Source organism: Arachis ipaensis, chromosome B4 (genome assembly GCF_059453495.1).
Source record: "Arachis ipaensis isolate K30076 ecotype BB chromosome B4, ASM5945349v1, whole genome shotgun sequence".
NCBI classification, from domain to species: Eukaryota; Viridiplantae; Streptophyta; class Magnoliopsida; order Fabales; family Fabaceae; genus Arachis; species Arachis ipaensis.
In genome coordinates, this window is record NC_142439.1 from 114,831,930 (window position 1) to 114,853,722 (window position 21,793).

The 21,793-nt window shown below is 36.0% G+C and overlaps 1 protein-coding gene and 2 pseudogenes across 2 annotated transcripts; 1 reads left to right on the forward strand and 2 right to left on the reverse strand.

Moving 5' to 3' along the window:
* Window positions 1-863: 863 nt before the first annotated feature.
* Window positions 864-2,635, reverse strand: LOC148568860 (uncharacterized). Its single transcript, XM_088484801.1, has 4 exons — window positions 2,456-2,635; window positions 1,748-2,374; window positions 1,294-1,412; window positions 864-1,170 (listed from the first exon to the last, which is right to left on the reverse strand). The coding sequence occupies exons 1-4, from the start codon at window positions 2,633-2,635 to the stop codon at window positions 864-866; spliced, it is 1,233 nt and encodes a 410-aa protein (XP_088340927.1).
* A 5,319-nt stretch (window positions 2,636-7,954) lies between these two features.
* Window positions 7,955-12,142, forward strand: LOC107637932 (polyadenylation and cleavage factor homolog 4-like; annotated as a pseudogene).
* Window positions 12,143-19,450: 7,308 nt separating this feature from the next.
* Window positions 19,451-21,714, reverse strand: LOC107637934 (tryptophan synthase beta chain 1-like; annotated as a pseudogene). Its single transcript, XR_015881054.1, has 4 exons — window positions 21,288-21,714; window positions 20,369-21,166; window positions 20,163-20,261; window positions 19,451-20,063 (listed from the first exon to the last, which is right to left on the reverse strand). The product of XR_015881054.1 is annotated as a tryptophan synthase beta chain 1-like (transcript).
* Between the last annotated feature and the right edge of the window lie 79 nt (window positions 21,715-21,793).

Here is a 21,793-nt window from a genome sequence, read left to right on the forward strand (position 1 = left end):
ATTCACCTCATGCGGTCTCAGTTAACGCGATGCGTAAGCCACCACATTCCGATGTTGTATCAACACGCAACCCAAACCCTTTAGCGACGCATCACAATATACTTCAAACGGTTCGTGCGGTTCCAGTAGGATTAAAACAGGTGCTAAAGTTAACTTCTGCTTCAAAGTCTGAAAACTCTCTTCACACTCCGACGTCCACACAAATGGCACTTCTTTCCTTGTTAATTTCATCATCGGTAGCGCAATCCAGGAGAATCCTTCGATAAATCTCCGGTAATATCCAACTAAACCTAAGAAGCTTATCACTTCCGTCACGGTTGTCGGTCTTTCCCATTCCATCACCGCTTCTACCTTCGAAGGGTCTACGGCTAGTCCTCCTTTACTCACCACATGATCTAAGAACTTCACTTCCTCCTTCCAAAACTCACACTTCGACAACTTAGCGTACAACTTTTGCTCCTTTAGGATTTGTAGCACAACCCTCAAGTGTTCCTCATGCTCCTTTACCGTCTTAGAGTAAACCAAGATGTCATCTATGAAAACCACCACGAATTTGTCCAAAAAGGGACGAAACACCTTGTTCATGAAATCCATGAAAACAGCAGGTGCATTCGTTAACCCAAAGGACATTACCGCAAACTCGTAGTGTCCATAGCGTGTTCTAAACGCAGTCTTAGGGATATCATCCTCTTTCACGCTTATTTGATGGTTACCGGATCTCAAATCGATCTTGGAAAACACTCCATCTCCTTGCAATTGATCCATCAAGTCATCTATCTTGGGCAGCGGGTACTTGTTCTTCAATGTCACTTTGTTTAACTGTCGGTAATCTACACACAGTCGCATTCCTCCATCTTTCTTCTTCACCAATAAAACTGGCGCTCCCACGGTAATACACTCAGTCGAATGAACCTCTTGTTTAAAAGCTTTTCCAACTGAGTCTTTAACTCTGCCAGCTCTATTGGAGCCATTCTATACGGCGCAATCGATACTAGTCCGGCTCCCGGCACCAATTCAATCGCAAATTCAATTTCCCTTTGAGGTGGGAACTCAGGGATATCTTCTGGGAATACTTTCGGAAATTCTCTAACCACCGGTATCTGATCCAAGTTCTGGGCATCACCCAACGCAATAGCAGCCAATAGAATATAACCCTGACACTCCTTCCCGCTACAATGCACCATTACAAAGTTTAGATAATACCCCGTACCTACCACTGCTCAATTCTCTCCTTCCAGCATAAACCGAATGGTTCGCTCAAAGCAGTCCAACAAAACCCAATTCTTCAACAACCAATCAAACTCTAAAATCATTTCTAGCCCTACCATTGATAAACAGATCAAATCATGCACAAAACTTCTACCCTCAAGCTTGAAACCTACTTGTCTACAACCTGACCTAGTCATAACTATCTGATGCAGAGTATGTACATGCAGATCAAAAGGTAACTCTGACATTTTCAAACCTAATTCCTCAACTTTAGCAAACGAAATAAACAAATTTGAAGCTCCAGTATCATATAATGCAACTAAGGACTTATCACCAATTAGACATATACCTCTCATCAATGGATCCGCCTTAGAAGCATCCTTGGCATTCACAGTAAAGACTCGACCTTGATGCTGACTCTAGCTCGCATTCTGGTTCCTCCCACGAGTGCAATCCCTCGCAATGTGGCCAGGCAACCCACAATTGAAACAACCACCTAAACTAATTTTGCATAAGGATGGAAATGCCCACAATGTACACAAGTCAAATTCGGAGAATTCTTACTCTGATTTCCTCTCCCCTTAGCATACTGAAACTGAGTCTGAGTGTTCTTCCTGAAACCTCCTTGACATTGAGGCGCATATCCTTCTCTTTTGAAGCTTTGCCCTCTCGGATGAAAATACTTGCCACGCCCCCGACTAGAGCTCCCTCCATGAGTGTCCTTGGCTGCCGCAACAGTCTTGGCATACTCTTCCACTACTCTAGCCTTGTTCACTAAGTCAGAGAAGACACGAATTTTCATAGGAGCCACAGCAGTCATAATGCTATCCTTTAAACTCCTCTGGTACTTAATGCACTTCCAGCTCTCGTAAGTCTCCGGGGCACCTTGACATACCCTAGAAAACCTACAGAGCTCCTCAAACTTGTTGGTGTATTCCGCCACAGATAGGGAACCTTGCTTCAGCTGCATTAGTTCCATCTCCTCTGCTTCCCTTGCAGACTCAGGGAAGTACTTCTTGTAGAAGGCCGTTTGGAACACCTCCCATGGAATGTCGGCGTTCTGAAGTTGTATCAAGTGACACTCTGCTTGCCACCAGGGCTGGGCCTCTCCCGCTAGCTGATAAGCGGCAAACTCGACATATTGATTGAGGGAAACATGTTGCGCCTGTAAAGCACGCTCCATAGCTTGAAACCAGTGATATGCTTCAGTAGGATTAGTGGATCCTCAGAAAGTTGACGGATGAACCTTGAGGAACGTCGCCAAAGTCATCAGAATTCCTCCCGTGTCATCGTCATTTTCCTCAGCATTATCATTGGCATTTCCTTCTCCGTTTCCATTGCCATTCCCCGCCGGTTGGCCTAACCTCTGCACAGCTTGCAGAGTCGGAGCAGCATTAGCTTCCATGGTATTAGCGAGATTCGCCATTGTCGCCATGAATTTGGCATGATTGTCAGCTGGTTGCTCATTCCTACTTTCTCGGATACGTGTTTGACCTCGCCCACGAGTGGCCATGTAGGGTTCCTGTCTACGCTAAATAATCGATATCAAGGTGATCAGTCTCAATATCAAAAGACTAGTGCTTCAATTATCCCAAACAGGCACTCACAAACAAGCATGCTATGCAATACCAAACAGATAACCTAATAGCATCAAAGAAAAAGACTCACAGAGTATGCAATGAAGCATAATCGGTCCCTCCCTCAGGCTCACGAGGACGAACCGCTCTGATACCACTAAATGTAACATCCTAATTAGCCTAAGCTTTACCTCGCGTCGTAAAGCCAAGGTTAATCAGAGATTACGACAGTTCTAAGCTCATACATATATATATATATATGTATGCGAGTGGCCATGTAGGGTTCCTGTCTACACCAAACAATCGATATCAAGGTGATCAGTCTCAATATCAAAAGCCTAGTGCTTCAATTATCCCAAACAGGCACTGACAAACAAGCATGCTATGCAATACCAAACAGATAACCTAATAGCATCAAAGAAAAAGACACACAGAGTATGCAATGAAGCATAATCGGTCCCTCCCTCAGGCTCACGAGGACGAACCGCTCTGATACCACTAAATGTAATATCCTAATTAGCCTAAGCTTTACCTCGCGTCGTAAAGCCAAGGTTAATCAAAGATTACGACAGTTCTAAGCTCATACATAATATATATATATATATATATATATATATATATATATATATATATATATATATATATATATATATATATATATATATATATATATATATATATATATATATATATATGGTTACCTTCGCGAACCGAATCTTAAGCTTTGTTATCTGTATTTTTGGCACTCTTCTGTATATATATATCTGTGTTAGCCTATATTTTACCTTATTTCGCTTACGTTATCGCATTCGAGAGTGTTGCGCTTTTTAATTTAATGATTTTGCTTTACCCTTTTCTTCAAAGGCTCCTAGTTAAAAATATTTTTCACTATTATTATATATATAATTTTACTTTTAGAAGTTGTAATACTTCACCACCTTTGTCTTATGATTTAATCATAAGGCTCTGTGTGGTAGGGTGTTACATTAAGGTTTGCTTTAATTTATTAAATTTTAATGATCAGAAATTCAACGAAAAGAAAAAAGAAGACAAAATTTGTAAATGAAATACTTAATTTTTAATGTGTGATAATGAACGTGAATTTTCGGAAGTATGAGTTTGTTGAGTCTTTCAATAAGATTGTGCGTGAGGATAGAAATAAGCAATCAAGAAACCTTTGATCTTAATATAAGCTCATTCATCTGTGCACCACGTTTGATTCTCTGGTTGCAATCTTTATTATATTGTTATGAATTATGATGAAAAATTTTGGTATCATCTTAAGATTTATTGTTCTTCCATGTGTGAATAATGATGACAACCCCAATGTATATATCTATTTTTTTTACTTTGGTTCTATGGGGTGAGTGACGTCCTACTACAAATGGAGGAAAAGTTGATTTTCAAAGCACGTGTTTCCTATTTAAACTTGTTTGAACAGTTTATCTCCGATAACTTCCATCTCTTGAGTAATTAACAAATGTTGTTGTTTGTATACATTGAAAAGAATATTGGTGTTGCCATTTGTCAGTTATAATTTTGTGTTCTCCATTAATTGATACTTATTTTGATTCACTTAAATTTTAAAGTTAGATCCATGAACAAGATGTGTAATATAATTTTTATAGTTTTCTCTTTTGATGTCCCTAATTGTTTGCTGCTTCGTTATTATAGCTATTGATTTGGAAATAACACTTCCTTGCTTATAAAGTGGCATTAGTGGAGGAAGGTTTGCTTTACGATTAACCAATGCATCAAAATTTTCTATAAATATGTTCTTTTGTTGTTTTTTGTTCAAGTTAAAAACATGATCAATATGCAAGTAAATGAAAGAAAAAAAATGTTGGATTGTTAAATGTGTATATAAAGAAAGTGATATATACATAATTGGTTGGTTTTTCATTGTATGAAGTCATGAGTTTTGATTTTGTATTCTTTGTATATACCTTTCAGGCATATGAACGAATGAGTTTTAATTTTGTGTTCTTTACTCTACAATATGAGAGTTATCAAATTTTTCTTACATTACTAAAAAACTGAAAAACTATCTTTTGAATTGCACTGTTTTGTGAAGAGAGAGAGACTAATCTAATTAGATCATTTATTGTGATAGAGTTTTTCTACTATTCAGCTCTGCTTCAACTCTCAAAATTCTTATTTTAGAAAAATAATATGATTGAAGAAGCTATTCAACCAATATCTTTAAGAGATTATGCAAATACAATGCACTTGATGATATAAAATGGAGTGTAAATTTAGATATTACTGATTGCTTTGGTGATATAATTTATAATTTATATATTCTAAGTTCAAGAATTGAGCAGTGAGAGATAATCTAAATTTATGCCTATTACTATATTTATGTTTTTTATATTATATTTACATTTTTTTTATCTTTTTATAATTATATTCTCACGCAACACATCGTATTTCAGGTTTTATATATATTATTACTTGATATTATGTAGTATGACTAAGGTTTTTTTTAATTATTTTTATCTTTTTGAGATCTAAACAATAATTATAGAACTATTTTTTTCGCCTTTTACTCATGTTTGTTATTGTCTAAAGACATTTTGTTAATTTAGTGATGGTTCTCATATTCCTTTGGGAAAAAAATTGTTGCCTCTATCTAAATTTTTAATCTGTGGGTAATGCTGTTTCAAGCTCAAGTGATTCTGTGACTGGAAGTATCTCCAATTTTTGTTTTCAAATCAAGTCATTTGGTATACACGTAGTTTCTATAGTTTGAGAATTAGATTTTTTGAAACTATTAATGTAAGTTAATTATATATGTGTTAACTTATCTATTTCTAAAACAATACAGATTTATGTTAATAACCCAACAAGTAATATTGCATGTTTGAGGGATCCATAATACAAGGTGATCTCTATAAAATTGTATACTCAATGAAGTATATGAGTAGATATTGATACTACAGATTATTGTTTAATTTTTTTCATGTTATTTAGGATGTTATTAATCAGAGTGCCAAATGTTCACATAGTCCAAATGTTAAACATGGTAGTGGTCTGTCTACCAGAGATGAGCAATAACTTGCTAGTCTGAAAGATTCGAATTATAATCTTGATGAGTATATCGACGAGTGTGGTGCTTGATGTTTAGTTTTTAGTTTTAATAGCTAGAATATAATTTTTATTTTGTGAGCAGTGTGTGAAAAGAATTATTTAATTAATAGCTATTGAAAAAGAACCGAATGATCTATAATAGTTAATGAGAATATTTGGATAAAACTGTGTTATTGGGGATAAGTAATTTATTATGCAAGCATATTAAGAAATTTACTGACTTCATCACAAAAGTTTTTAACCAAATTATTATATGTTTTTAAATTTTAAATTATATTATTTTTTTCCCTTTTCAATCCAAATATGTTTAATCATCTTATATTTATATCGTAAATTTGTGACAATGTTCACAAGTGAATAGTCATTATTATCAATTGTAACACTAAATTGGATTTTTTGTATTTGATTAGAATCCAAGAATTAAAAGTAAAATTAACTGAAAGGAATCTATTTATTCGCACGGGTTACCTACTAATGTTCTAAAAGAGTAAAAGTGACAAAAGTAAACTAATTCTAATATGTTTTTACTACTACAAAGTTTTTTTTGTCTTTTTTTGGTGGAAACCCTCATCTTTAGGGTTTTATTTTTCCACCTAACTTTATTAACAAAGAACTCCTTCACTACAAGCCCACATGATTATGAAGATCCGAAAATATGCTGACTTGACGCGTACGGCAACAACATAGGATATTGGGTGGCTGGGACTTAGAATTAGGGGTGAAAATAGGCCAGGTTTTGCTCTTAACAGGCCTGTTCTGTCATGTAGTTAATTAGCTTGAGTTTGACCTATTATAGACTTTTTTTAAAGTACTAAATTTGGCCTATTATTCAGTCTGATCTGGTTTGAAGCCTGTTAAAAGGCTTGATAGTTTTTTTTATAAAAATAAAAATATTATTTAAAAAATATTTTTTAATAAAAATATTTATATCTAATATGTCATATTTAATATTTATAAAATTTTTTAAACTTTTAAAATATTTAAAATATACAAAAATATTTATAATAAAATATAATAAATTTAAAATATCTCATAATTTTGTTAATAAAAAAATTATTTATATATTTAATTATGTCTTAACAGATCTAGATAACAATGTTATCAAACTCAGCTTGATCTGACCAGTTCGACCGAAAATCTGATCACTTAGTCATCTAACCGGACCGAGTCACTTATCAAACCGAATAAGCATGAGATCCGGTGAAAATCGGTTCGACCCGGTCAGTTTTTTTTATTAAAACCGGTGACCCGACCGATTAATGCAACCCGGTTCGGGTTGTTTTCTTTTTTAATTTTACCTGAAAACGGCATCGTTTCAGGTGCCTTCTCCCCCCTTTTGTTAAAAAGTTAAAACCTAATCTGAATGGAGCCCCCACCCCCAGCCTCATCTCTCTTCTCTTCTCGACACTCCACGGCCTCACCTCACCGCGTCACTCTCTCATCTCTCCCCTCACCTCGTCAATTGTCACTCTCAGCCTCTCACAGCCTCACCTCATCACTCTCTCGCTCTCGGTCTCACACTCATAAGCTCGTCGTCGCAGTCTCGTACCCCTGCTTCGCTTCTTCGGCAGCAGAAGCAGACGGAACCAGTCAAGCAGCATCTACTCCATCGGGTGGTGGTGGTGGTCATCGTCTTCTTGTTTCGTCTCGTCTCGGAACCAGTCAACCAGGTGAGCTCCCTTCAAATTTTCGACCCTGTTCTTTCACTGGTTCAGTGTCAATCTTGAATAAATTAGAATTGTTGTTGAACTTGAGCAAATTTTAATTACAATTGTTGTTGAATCTGATGGTTGTTGCTGTTGTATTTGATTTTTTACAATTGTTGCTGAACCTGAGCAAATTTTTTGTTGCTGGATACATCATTGGATTAAATTTTGTTGCTGGATAACAGAGTTGAACACTTGAATAAATTAGAATTGTTGTTGAACATGAGCAAATTTTAATTAGAATTCTATAAATAGTTATTTAGAGGCCACAATCCCGTTTACATCTCATCCAATCTCATCTTCTCTCAATTGTACATAACTCAGTTCTCCGTCGTCAAGGTTAAAAATTCTCTAAAATTCTATTGCGCACAAATGACGAATGGTATTACGCACGAGCCTTCTCCTTCCATGCTCGTTGGCCGGTTTAACGCCTTACTTCCACAGCGCCAAGGCTACCTCAAGGCTTTCTCTACCAAAGAAATTATTCGGACATATGGGCTCTTGTTGTCAGAACTCACCTCCAACGTGAACCCTATCATTACGGATCTCACTATCATTGCCGGCCAGCAGAGGAAACACGCCAAGGGCATCGCCGATGCCATTTGCAACCGGATTCTTGAGGTCTGTCTCCATTGCTGCGGAAAGTTATCACCTTTTCGCACCATTTGTAACCAAAAAACCTTACTTTTATTGGGGTTGAAAGTTGTCCCTCTATGGACGTTGTTTCAATTTTGGCAGTTACCCATAAATCAGCATTTAAGTTTTATTTTTCTTTCCCAATCTTATTTCATATTTTATTTTGTATTTGCGTTATTTGATTGTGAATACAAGGAAAAATCATTACTTCCAATTCCAATGGGCTTCATCCTTCCATCTGTTCTTGCCTTTGATTTATGAGAGAGAAAGGATTCTAAATAATAATAATAATAATAATAATAATAATAATAATAATAATAATAATAATAATAATAATAATAATAAAATTATTATTATTATTATTATTATTATTATTATTATTATTATTATTATTATTATTCAACTAAGAATAGAGAATTTTAGGATAACATAACTTTCCGGATAACTAGCAATTGGCACATGAATCCCGTAGAAAGGACGAAACTGAGCTTAAGACCCAAGAATAAAACAATGCATTTCAGGTCTTGACTGAACTGGAACAAAATTCGAAGCATACAATGTAAAGTTGGGGCATGCCCTAGCTGTATCTCATATATTGGTGACCTCAGGGGCAAAGTAATTAAGAACATGTGTTAAGGTTTAAGGTTTATCTTGTCAATAAAGTCTCAACCCTTTGTTAAGATTGAGTTTCAGAAATCACTTTTCCTACCGCCACATAAAAAAAAGGCATGATGAGAATTGTCTGTAAAGAAATTGTAAAGAATGGCTTTTTAAATGTTACTTTTGCTCCTGAGTTTCAATTTAGCAAATAACGATGATATTCTGTCAAGCATTTTTGCTTATATTTGTGCAGAAGAAAATTAGTAAAGCTAAGCTATAATATTATTTAAATCTCGGTTTATATGGTTCCTCAATTGTTTAAATCTATCCTCTGCCAGGTGCCTGCTGATAAAAAACTTCCTTCTCTCTATCTTCTAGACAGTATTGTGAAGAATTTTGGCCAGGAATATGTTAAACACTTCTCTTTACGTCTACCTCAAGTAGGTCAATTAAAGCATGGTTATTTCTATTTATATTTCATTTTTATTTTATTCTGTTATTGAAAGATTGAAACAATTCTATTGTGTGCCAAGGTTTACTGTGTGGCATACAGGCAGGTCCAGCCCAATCTGCATTCTGTTCTGCAACGTCTCTTTGGTACCTGGTCAAAGATCTTCCCTCCCGCTATCCTAAGCAATATTGAAGCTCAATTGTAATCTTCACCAGCAGTTAATAATCAACAATCCTTTGCTAATCACCTTGGGGCATATGATTTTCGTGGACCGATTCTTGGGGAACATGTTATTAAACCACAATCCTTGCAACAGATGGAACACTCTAGTTCAATTATGGATAATGTAAGCTTTTGTGTGAAATATGTGTTGAATGCACAAATATCAGTGATTTTGTTGATACGTTAAGGCTGTTTGTCATGATTGATGAAAATAATATATATCAGTAATGTAAGCTTTTGTGTATCTCAACCTGAATGATGTGGCCGCCAAATTTTTGTTTTAATAGAAATGTGTCTGTTTATACCTCTTAATAGAAAGAGAGATCCTGCAGACAGATAAGCTGCATTCTGACAGTGTGTTGGTTTTCATCCTCACAGGTTGGTGGTGATAGGTTGGACTCAATGGAAACTGTAGGTAATACAAGAGAAAGAGGGTTGAATGAATGGCAGCAAAAGAGATTTTCTAGTGATGGTTGGAACATATTTCAAACTTCCAAGACTTATAATCTCAATGATGAACAACAAGGTCAAAGTCCAAGAGCTCTTATTGAGGCATATGGTTGTAACAAAGGCTCTGAAATTCCTAGTACTAAGCTTTTGTTGGTGGAGCAGCCTGGCAGAAATGGTTTAAGGAGCAAGTTTTTATTGGCATCATGGCAGGACACTGAAGAAGAGGAGTATGATTGGAAAGATAATTCTATGATGCACGGACACTGACACGGACACGGGACACGCCGACACGTGAATTTTAAAATCTTATAAGACATAGGGACACACATATGTATAAAATATAAAGTATTTTTTAGATAAAGCGTAATGATATTTTGATATTTTATTGATATTAAAATATAAACTAATTTTTTAATTATTTTTAATATCTTATTTTAATTATATCAAGTATTTAAAATATTTTTTGCTTTAATAAATAATAATATATACTATATCTAAATTTATTTCAAGAATATATGTTAAGAATAAGACTGAACACGCTGACATGTGATGGTATTTAGGTGTGTCCAAGCGTGTCCGGTGAAGAATTTTTTATTTTATATTAAGACACGTTTTGGACACAGCAGACACGCGTGTCGGACGCGTGTTGGACGAGTGTTGGTGAGTGTCGTGTCCGAAATGTGTCCGACACGCAGACACGACAATTTAGCGAAGTGTTCGTGTTTCGTAGAAAAATATAAATCTAGGATTAGTAGACTGTAGTAGAAACAGCAGTTCTATGCAATTAAGTGTTAGATTCTCCAGGAAAAGGAAGTTATCTAATGATCTATCTAATTCTTCACAGTACCCCTTTAATATGGGGGCTTCTCTCCCTGCTGTCAATGCTCATGCTACTTGTCCTTCTGGCTTGAATCCAGCATTTCCATTGCAAAAACGTCCTAGGAGTTTGTTTGAACCAATAAACGTTAATAATAACACCAATGTGGGTCATGGTCCAAATAGAACTTTGTTTCTACATGACTAGTTGCCTAATCAACCTGGACCAATTTCCTCTAACGTGCAAAATCATGGACAAACACCTCAACTACAGTTTCTTCCACCTCAAGTTCCATCTTCAACACAAATTAGTCATGGAGCTCTTTGCAAGCACATGGTGCCTCAATAAGTACGCCCATCTCAAATCCATTACCTGATATGCAGGGCCAAAGTTTACATTCACATGGGGGAACCTTGCCACCTTTACATCCAAGCCTCCCACATGCTCCATCACAAATGATGTCTCATCCCTATACCGATGCTTCGGTGACAAGTCAACCACCACCTGCATATCTTAATTTGATTAGTTCACTAGTGAACCACGGTGTGATCTCGGTAACTAATCCACCCACCAATCCACCCACCGGACTGGTAACTATACTTTCATTAGTTTCCCTCCCTTTCTAGTTTGTTGATTTGAGATAGTTATTTAAATGAACTCATGTTTTAGGATTCCATTGGGACAGAGTTCGATCCAGATATCTTGAAGGTTCGTCATGAAGGTGTAATCAGTGCCTTATACGGTGATCTTTCTAGACAATGCACGAGCTGCGGTCTCCGATTCAAAAAGCAAGATGAGCACAGTAGACATATGGATTGGCACGTGACTAGGAACCGAATGTCGAAAAGCCGGAGCAGAAGGGGTCTCAAAAGTGGTTTGCAAGTGAGAGCATGTGGCTAAGTGGTGCAGAGGCTTCGGGAAAGGAATCGATTCCAGGGTCGTTGGCTCCCAAGGATACAGAGGAAATGAAAGATGAGGAAGAGTTAGGTGTTCCTGCTGAAGAGGATCAGAGTCGATGTGCACTGTGTGGAGAGGGCTTCGATGAGTTTTACAGCGACGAAATGGATGAGTGGATGTATAGAGGAGCCACATACCTTAAGGCACCCATGGGAACAACATTGGCCACCATGGACAGACATCAACTAGGACCCATTGTTCATTCCAAATGCAGATCTGACTCTGACTCTACTATGCCCTCAACCAATAGGTATTTGCCTTTTATATACGATCCTAGTTACAATATATTAGCTTACTGCTACTATTATTTACTCTTCTTCTTTATTTTGTTTGTGTATGCAGGGAACCTACCAAGGGAGTAGTAAGAGAAAAAGATTGCGGGTCGACCAAACATCAGTTTTGTGCACCCTTAATTAGGACTTACTAATACTTTTTAGGGTAGAGTTGAATCATGTATAGCTATAGTTACGCTAATAGTGTTCCCAATTTCTTGCCGTCAAATACTATTAGTTGCTGTTGCTAGTGCTCTATTGTTGTTCGGGTGGGAGCCCCGGCAGTAGATTTCATTCATCAGCAAAATCACATTATATTACTGTAGCAGTAAGCATGTTTAATTCATTGAATTTAATAAAACTTTGTGTTCCGAATTATGATTTAGTTTAATAGGTATATATAAAAAATAAAAAATATAAAAAAACATAAGACATGTAAAATAAATAAGGAAGATGTATTTAAATATAAAATAAAGATGTGTAAATAGAAGACTCTAATATTATAACTAACTCAATAAGAATGATTATTATTGTGCGGCAGTATAAAGAGAGGAAGAATTATTATTGATTTTGTGTGTACGTATTATACTATCACAAATCCATGCCCTATTTATACTTGTCCAAGATTCCCCTTTTCAAACTTCATTAATATAAAGTCTATCATGGGGAAACAAAGCACCACAAATCCATGCCCTATTTATACTTGTCCAAGATTTCCCTTTTCAAACTTCATTAATATAAAGTCTATCATGGGGAAACAAAGCACCGCTCATAGTTAATATTGCATAGCCCAAAGTTAACTTGACTGGAGAGATGGACATTAATACTTATCATAACACTCCCCCTTGAATGTCCATTTAGGATTATTGTCTCATTAAAACCTTACTAAAGAAAAACTCAATGGAAAAATACTTTAGTGAAAGAAAAAGAGTACAATATTCTGTGATGGGGACTGCCTCATTAAAAACCTTGTTAAGAAAAACCCAATGGGAAAAAAATTTGACCAAGGAAAAAAGAGTACAGTCTCCCCCTCTTGTCGACATTATTTAATGTCTCGAAATCGGTGCATCCCAATCTCATGTACCAATTTTTCAAAGGAGAATTTTGGGAGTGACTTTGTGAATAAATCTGCTAGCTTGTCACTTGAGTGGATCTGTTGGACATCAATTGTCCCTTGATTTTGAAGATCATGAGTGAAGAAGAATTTGGGAGAAATATGCTTTGTTCTATCACCTTTGATGTATCCGCCTTTAAGTTGAGCAATGCATGATGTATTATCTTCAAACAGGACAGTTGGAGCTATCTTATGATCAATTAGTCCACATGATGACAGAATATATTGGATCAAACTCCTGAGCCAAAAATACTCGCGACTAGCTTCATGTATTGCTAGTATTTCAGCATGATTAGAGGAGGTTGCTGCTATCGTTTGTTTTGTGGACATCCATGATATAGCTGTACCACCATATGTGAACAGGTATCCCGTTTGAGATCTTCCTTTGTGTGGATCAGACAAGTATCCAGCATCTGCATAAGCAAGGGTGGCAAGCGGAGAAGCCCACCCCGCCCCACCTAGTGCAGCGGTCCTAGAATCCCACCTCGTCTCGCCTAACTGCGGGCTGGCGGGCTAAGCCCGCCAGAGCTCCTCTTTTTTTTTTTACCATTAACTACTAAATAATATATATAATTTCACAATCATATTAATAAATTTATAATTTCTAAAGGCATAAAAAATTATATTTTTTATATTCATAAACTTTAAAATCTTTATAATTATAAATATCTAATAAACATAATTATGAACCAAGTTTTCATCCAAAACATAAGTATAAATATTCTCTCCAAAGCAAAATAAACATAATTTAAAACATAATTATAAATATTGTCTCTAAAGTAACATAAACATAATCCAAACTACTCAATTTTTATCTTCAAACTCTTATAAGTTAGGTTGGGGGAAGTTAGATTTTGGCCAGAAAATTGTAAAAATATCCCCTCACTAAAAAAATACTAAGTCCGGTGGGAAGTCCGCCCCACCCCGCCAAAGCCCGCGGTTTAAGCGGTGTGGGTTAGGCGGGCTTTTGCTATTTGGCGGTCCTAATTTTTCAGCCCGCCCCTCCTTTTTTGACAGGTTACGCGAGCCGGCCCGACGGGTTTAGGCCTGTTTGTCACCCCTATGCATAGCCAACTAGTTGTGACTTGGATCTATAGAGATAAAGCAATCCCATATCAACCGTTCCATGAAGATATCGAAAGATTTGTTTGATTCCATTCCAATGTCTTTTGGTTGGAGAGTAACTATATCTTGCTAGTAAATTCACAGCAAATGATATATCGGGTCTTGTATTATTTGCAAGATACATTAGCGCTCCAATGACACTAAGATATGGTACCTCAGGACCAAGGATATCTTCATTTTCTTCTTTGGGACAGAATTGATCCTTTTCCACATCCAAAGATCTTACGATCATTGGGGTACTCAAGGGATGTGATTTATCCATATAAAATCTTTTCAAGATTTTTTTTGTGTATGTTGTTTGATGCATAAAGATCCCATTTTTTGTATGCTCGATCTGCAAGCCGAGAAAAAATTTAGTCTTTCCAAGATCTTTCATCTCAAACTCTTCTTTTAGAGTTTTTATAATTGTTGGAATCTCTTCAGGAGTTTTAATGATATTTAAATCATCTACGTACATAGCAATTATAATGAATCCAGATGCAGTTTTCTTTATGAAATCACATGGACAGATATCATCATTCTTATATCCGTTTTTGGTCAGATACTCAGTAAGACGATTATACTACATTATTCCAGATTGTTTTAGACCATATAAAGATCTTTGCAATTTAATTGAGTATAATCCCTGTGAATATTTATTGGATGGTTTAGATATCTTTAGTCCTTCAGGGACTTTCATATAGATATCCCGATATAATGAGCCATATAAGTAGGCTGTTACCACATCCATTAAATGCATATGCAGTTTATGATATGCAGATAAACTGACCAAATAATGCAATGTTATCGCATCCACTACAAGGGAATACGTTTCTTCATAATCTATACCAGGCCTTTGTGAAAAATCTTGTGCCACAAGTCGGGCTTTGTAGCACACAACTTCATTTTTCTCATTTCACTTTCTCACAAATACCCACCTGTATCCAACAGGTTTTACATCTTCTGGTGTACGGACTACAGGTCTAAAGACTTCACATTTTGCAAGTGAGTCTAATTTAGCCTTCATGGCTTCTTCCCATTTTGGCCAATCATTTCTTTGTCGACATTCTTCGACTAATCTTGGCTCAAGATCCTTACTTTCATGCATGATATTTAATGCCACATTATATGCAAATTTTTCATTGACAATTGTCTTATTTCGGTCCCATTTCTCTCCTGTAAAGACATAATTTATTGAGATCTCGTCATTTTCACAATTTTCAGGTACCTGAACGTCTTCTGGCGTTAAAACTATATCAAAATTTTGGACAAATGCAGGTGTCTTTACTATGTCTTTTTCAACAGGAATAGTATTTACCTCTTTTCTTTTTCAAGGATTTTTGTCTTTGGAACCGACAGGCCTACCACGCTTCTGGCGTGTATTTGCTTCGGTGGTAATTTGTCCAACTGGGACATCAATTCGAATTAGGGCATTTTCTACTGGTATATAAGATTTGGTTATCCTCTTTATATCGGGAAATACATCAGGCAATTCATTTGCTATTCTTTGCAAATGTATAATCTTTTGAACTTCTAGTTCACATTGTCCTGATCGAGGATCTAAATACATCAAGGATGATGCATTCCAATTAAGTTCCTTTTCAAAAAGCTTATTCTCTCCCCCTAATGTTGGAAATTTTGATTCATCAAAATGACAATCCGCAAATCGGGCTTTAAATACATCTCCAGTTTGTATCTCAAGATACCTCATTATAGAGGGAGAATCATATCCAACACATATCCCCAATTTTCTTTGGGGTCCCATTTTGGTGTGATTAAGTGGTACAATGGAAACATATATCGCACACCCAAATATTTTTAAATGGGAAATATTTGGCTGCTTGCCAAAGGCTAATTGCATAGGAGAGAACTGATGGTAACTCGTTGGCTTCAAACGAATAAGTGTTGCGGCTTGTAAAATAGCATGCTCCAAACCGAAGTTGGTAGATTTGTTCTCATAAGTAAGGGTCTAGCAATTAATTGGAGGCGTTTAATAAGTGATTCTGCTAACCCATTTTGTGTGTGAACATGAGTTACTGGATGTTCAACACTTATTCCATTAGCCATACAATAAGCATCAAAGGCTTGGGAAGTAAATTCACCAGCATTATCAAGACGAATTGCTTTGATTGGATTTTCTGAAAATTGTGCTTTTAATAGAATAATTTGAGCCAGTAATCTCGCAAACGCCAGGTTGCGAGAAGACAATAAGCACACATGTGACCATCTCGAAGATGCGTCTATTAGGACCATAAAATATCTAAAAGATCCACATGGTGGATGAATAGATCCACATATATCGCCTTGAATCCTTTCTAGGAATTCAGGGGACTCAAATCCAATCTTTACTGGTGATGGCCTTAAAATTAACTTCCCTTGAGAACATGCAGCACAACAAAATTCACTAGATTTAAGAATCTTCTGGTTCTTTAGTAAATGTCCATGGGAGTTTTCAATAATTATTCGCATCATGGTTGTTCCCGGATGACCCAATCAGTCGTGCCAAGTTATGAATTCATTTGGGTTAGTAAACTTCTTGTTTACAATGGCATGTGATTCAATTGCACTAATCTTGGTATAATATAACCCAAATGAAAGTGAGGATAATTTTTCTAATATAACCTTTTTATTTGAATCATGAGTTGTGATACATAAGTACTCATGACCTCCCTCATTCATAGTCTCAATATGATATCCATTTCGGCAAATATCTTTGAAACTCAATAAGTTCCTTAGAGACTTGGTAGACAATAGTGCATTATTTATTATGAATTTTGTTCTTCTAGGAAACAAAATTATAGCTCTTCCGGAGCTTTCAATCACATTGTCTGAGTCAATAATAGTATTAACATATTCTTTTTTTGGCACAAGATGGGTAAAATATATATCACTTTTGAGAATGGTGTGCGAACTTGCACTATCCGCAAGGCATACATCTTCATTATATATTCTTGCCATTTTCTTCAAAGATAAATAATAATAAAATGAGTAGCATGCACAGTCAAATTGAATTCTTGATTGGAATTATTTTTCTAAGAAACACTGCACATAATGTCATATACTAAAATTTTATTTTAAAATTTGACACATTCATTAATTTTGAAATTCATAAATATTTTATTAAACATTATTTATATACATTATTCATATGCATAGAAAATAAAACTTAACAAGAAGTTATTTATATTATTTATTTACATGAATACTTAACAATCTCATATATCAAACTATTCCATCATTGATCAAATGACCAATATTTCCTTCAGGATCCTCAAAGAAGTCAAATACATCATAATGAGTGGTGGAATTTTCAACATCATTTGAAACAAAATTCGACTCTTTTCCTTTGTCGTCTTTTTTCAAAGATGCTTGATAAAGATCGACTAGGTGCCTTGGGGTATGACAGGTACGTGACCAATGACCCTTTCCATCACAACGGAAACACTTATCCTCTGTTGATTTATTTTGCCCAATATTTCTTTCTTTATCCCACTTCTGGTGAGATCTTCTCTTTTGAACATAATTCCTTTTCCTTCCATAGTTTTTCTTGTTACTAAAGCTTTGCCATTTACCTCTTCTGGGGTAATGATTTGCCGCATTTACTTCAGAAAATGGGGCAGCGCCAGCTGGGCGCGCTTCGTAATTTTTTAAAAGCAACTCATTATTGCGTTCAGCAACAAGAAGGCAAGAAATTAACTCATAATATTTTTTAAATCCTTTTTCTCGATACTGCTGCTGTAGGAGCACATTCGAGGCATGGAAGGTTGAGAAAGTTTTCTCCAACATATCATTATCAGTTATCTTTTTCTCACATAATTTCATTCGTGAGGTGATTCGAAACATTGCAGAATTATATTCATTTATGGATTTAAAATCATGTAGACGCAAGTGCGTCCATTCATATCGGGCTTGAGGAAGTATCACCGTCTTTTGATGATTATACCTTTCTTCAAGGTCTTTCCAAAGATCTGCAGGAACTTTTAATGTAAGATATTCATTTTTCAATCCTTCGTCAAGATGACGACGAAGAAAAATCATGGCTTTGGCTTTATCCTTCTGGGATGCATTATTTTTAGCCTTAATAGTATCTCTAAGATCCATTAAATCAAGATGGATTTCAGCATCTAATATCTATGATAAATAATTGTTTACAGATATATCAAGAGCATTGAATTCAAGATGAGAGAGATTCGACATAATGAAAATTTGTTACCTGAGTCTTCCTAAATTTTGGTCAGAGTCTCGTGCTAATAACGTGTTGTAAAATAAATAAGAAAGATGTACTAAATATAAAATAAAAATGTGTAAATAGAAGACTCTAATATTATAACTAACTCAATAAGAATTATTCATATATATTTATTAATATATGTAGTAACGTAAATAGAAAGAGAGATATTAATAGTGTAAAAAGAAAGAAGAGAATGTTTATTATTGTATGGCAGTATAAAGAGAGGAAGAATTGTTATTGATTTTGTGTATACGTATGATCACAAATCTATGCTCTATTTATATTTGTCCAAAATTTTCCTTTTTAAACTTCATTAATATAAAATCTATCATAAAAAAAAACAAAGCACCACTCATAATTAATATTACACGGTTCAAAGTTAACTTGATTGAAGAGATGGACATTCGTACTTATTCTAACAAGACATTCAATAAAGTAAAAGCATATGTATTGCTATATAAGAAAATGTTTTGATTTAGTTGCTTACCCATTCAAAAGTCTTGTTCCTTCTTATTAAGGAAAGCATTTGATTGGATAAGTATAAAGGTTAGTGTATATCAATTAAATTCTACTTAGATATTAAAAATTTAAATAAATTTTAGGGCTTGTGAATTGACCAGATTTAATTTACCACCATTTGATTTTTTTTAAATTAACATAATTATTTAATTACTTGGCTAATAGGAAAAAGTTTTCTATATCCTCCTTTTATACGCTTTTTTTTTTTTTTTACTATTTTGTAGTTTAACTTTCTTGGTTAATAGGAACATCCATATTATTATTCTCCTATTATATATGTGATACCTAGAAAGAGTTACGTGAATAATGTGGATGTGAGGTGCGGATAATTTAAGTACTTTTTTGTGTTTGAATAAATCTGTGGAACATAAAAATGAAGTTATGGAATTACTACATTATAAGTAGCTCGTTTATTGCTCATATATCATATTTTTCAAAGACTTAATGTTTATCAAAGATGTTTTTGCATTGTATGAGGCTGTTGAAAAGTTGTGCTTAGGGAGACAACATATATACGATTTCAATTCATATGGGGGGAAGAAATTATTAAAGCAACTGTGCTTATACTATACAACTTGGCCAAAATGGCAAAGTGATTGACTATACACGGATTGGTACAAACAAAATAATAATGAATTAATTATTCCTATTTATCTAATCCTCCATTCTATCAATTCCTTTCTTAAAATTTTTGCCATGAGGTATCATGGATATTTATTTTAAGTCTAGAGCCAACAACTTTTTTAAATTCTGGTCAATATATAAAAAAAAGTGAGTCATTGAATGAAATCTCACACCATTAAAATTATCATTGATGGCTATAAATACCAAAAGTTGCTGGCATTCTTCTTTATTTTATTTTTCCTTTACCCCCCCCCCCCCCTTTTCTCTTTCGCTCTTCTTTACCCTTTGTGTGCTTAAAATTTTCCATGAAATAATTTGCGATCAAAGACTATAGCTGCATCCTTATTATCTCCACAACCACTGCAGTTTACAACGACCTTGCTGCCGTCACATAAAGTAGGGACCAGATTATCTAAGATAGCCAATGCATGAGCAGCCTCCAATGATGGAAATATGCCTTCCAATTTGCATAATCTTTCATAAGCTGCCAAACATCATCAATTAATTAGTAAAAAGTAAGAGTTTAAGCATTAATTAATTTCTGTGTGTTGTATAAGCATAATAAAGGTGAAATTTGCCTTACCAGCCATCAAGAGCTTCTTGATCAGTTGCAACGCAGAATTCGGGGCGTCCGGTTTCTTTTAGGTAACTCAACTCAGGACTAACTCCTGGATACTCCATCCTGCAAATTGAAGCAACGAACCAATTACTTTGAGGTTAAACATAAAGAGCATGCAGTAACTAAGTAATTAGGAGTTAATAATAAGAATAAGATCGATAAATACGGACCCAGGAGAAATGGAGTGTGGTCCAATAATTTGTCCATCCTGATCCTGCAAGAGGTAGCTTAGAACTCCATGGTAGACACCCACTTCACCAGTGACGAGTGTGGAAGAGTGTCTTCCACTCTCCAAGCCGCACCCACCGGCCTCAACACCAATGAGCCTCACATCCTTGTCTTCTAAGAACTCATGGAACAAACCAAGAGCGTTAGATCCAGTCCCCACGCACGCTACCAGCACGTCTGGCTTCCCTCCCCATTTCTCCAACGCTTGCTTCCTCGTTTCTCTCCCTATCACTGACTGAAACTCACGCACCATCGTCGGGCATGGGTGCGGCCCAACTGCCGAACCCGTCAAGTGGTAACTGTTTTCCATTTCTCCCACCCAACACCGAAATGCCTCCGATGCTAGCTGCGTCCTTGAAGCTTCCATTAACTCTTTCTACCTTAGCACCTAACAGTTTCATCAACTGCACGTTAGAACTTTCCTTCTCCATTTCTTTGGCGGCCATGAACACTGTGCATTCCAAACCAAGCTTAGCGCAGGCTGCGGCGGTTGCGATGCCGTGCTGTCCAGCTGCGGTGGCCGTCACGACGCTCTTTCTGCCCATGCGTTTGGCAATCATGGCTTGTGCAAGAGCGTTGTTCATCTTGTGGGAGCCACCGTGGTTGAGATCTTCTCTCTTGAGGTATATGCCAGGGCCTTTTCCATTGTTGTTCATCTCGTAGTACTCCGATAACCGCCGCGCGTAATACAGTGGCGTCTCTCTCCCTGCAAAGTCTTTTAATGACTCTGCTATCTCTGCCTGCATTCCACAATAACAACGAAACGAAACGTAACTTATTAATTGCCGGATTTGATTATATTTTATTGTTGTTCATGCATAATGCATGTGAAACTTATTAGCTTGACGTGAATTTTCTAACCTTAAAAGCTTCATCATGTAGGGCCTTGTTGAACTCAGCTTCAAGCTGGCTCAAACAAACTACAAGTGTCTCAGGTACAAACTTGCCTCCAAACCTACCAAATTTACCAGAATTAATGATGGGGGCATCAGTATTATTATTCCTCTCTTTCAGCTCCTTCTCTGATAAGGGTTTTATAGTAGGCACATAAGTTTTGGCCAATTTGGTAGGGAGGTTAGTCTTATAAAAGGTGTCTTGATGATCATCAGTGGCAACCATCAAACAGGAGCGCACTTTATTGGGTGCTCCTTGCTGCCTGTAATGGTTGCTGCTGCTAGCAAATGCCCCTAACTGCAATTTGCATGTCATCAATTTTAGTTTGAGTGAGAATGAAATTGATGGCTTAGAGAGTATAGATGAGAGTGCTTGGTTGACTGGTTGCTTATATTAGTTTGTGAAAAGTGATAAACTCCTGCTTTCCCTATGCCCGCTTTTATAGCTACAATTTGCACGCACTTGACTTTTCA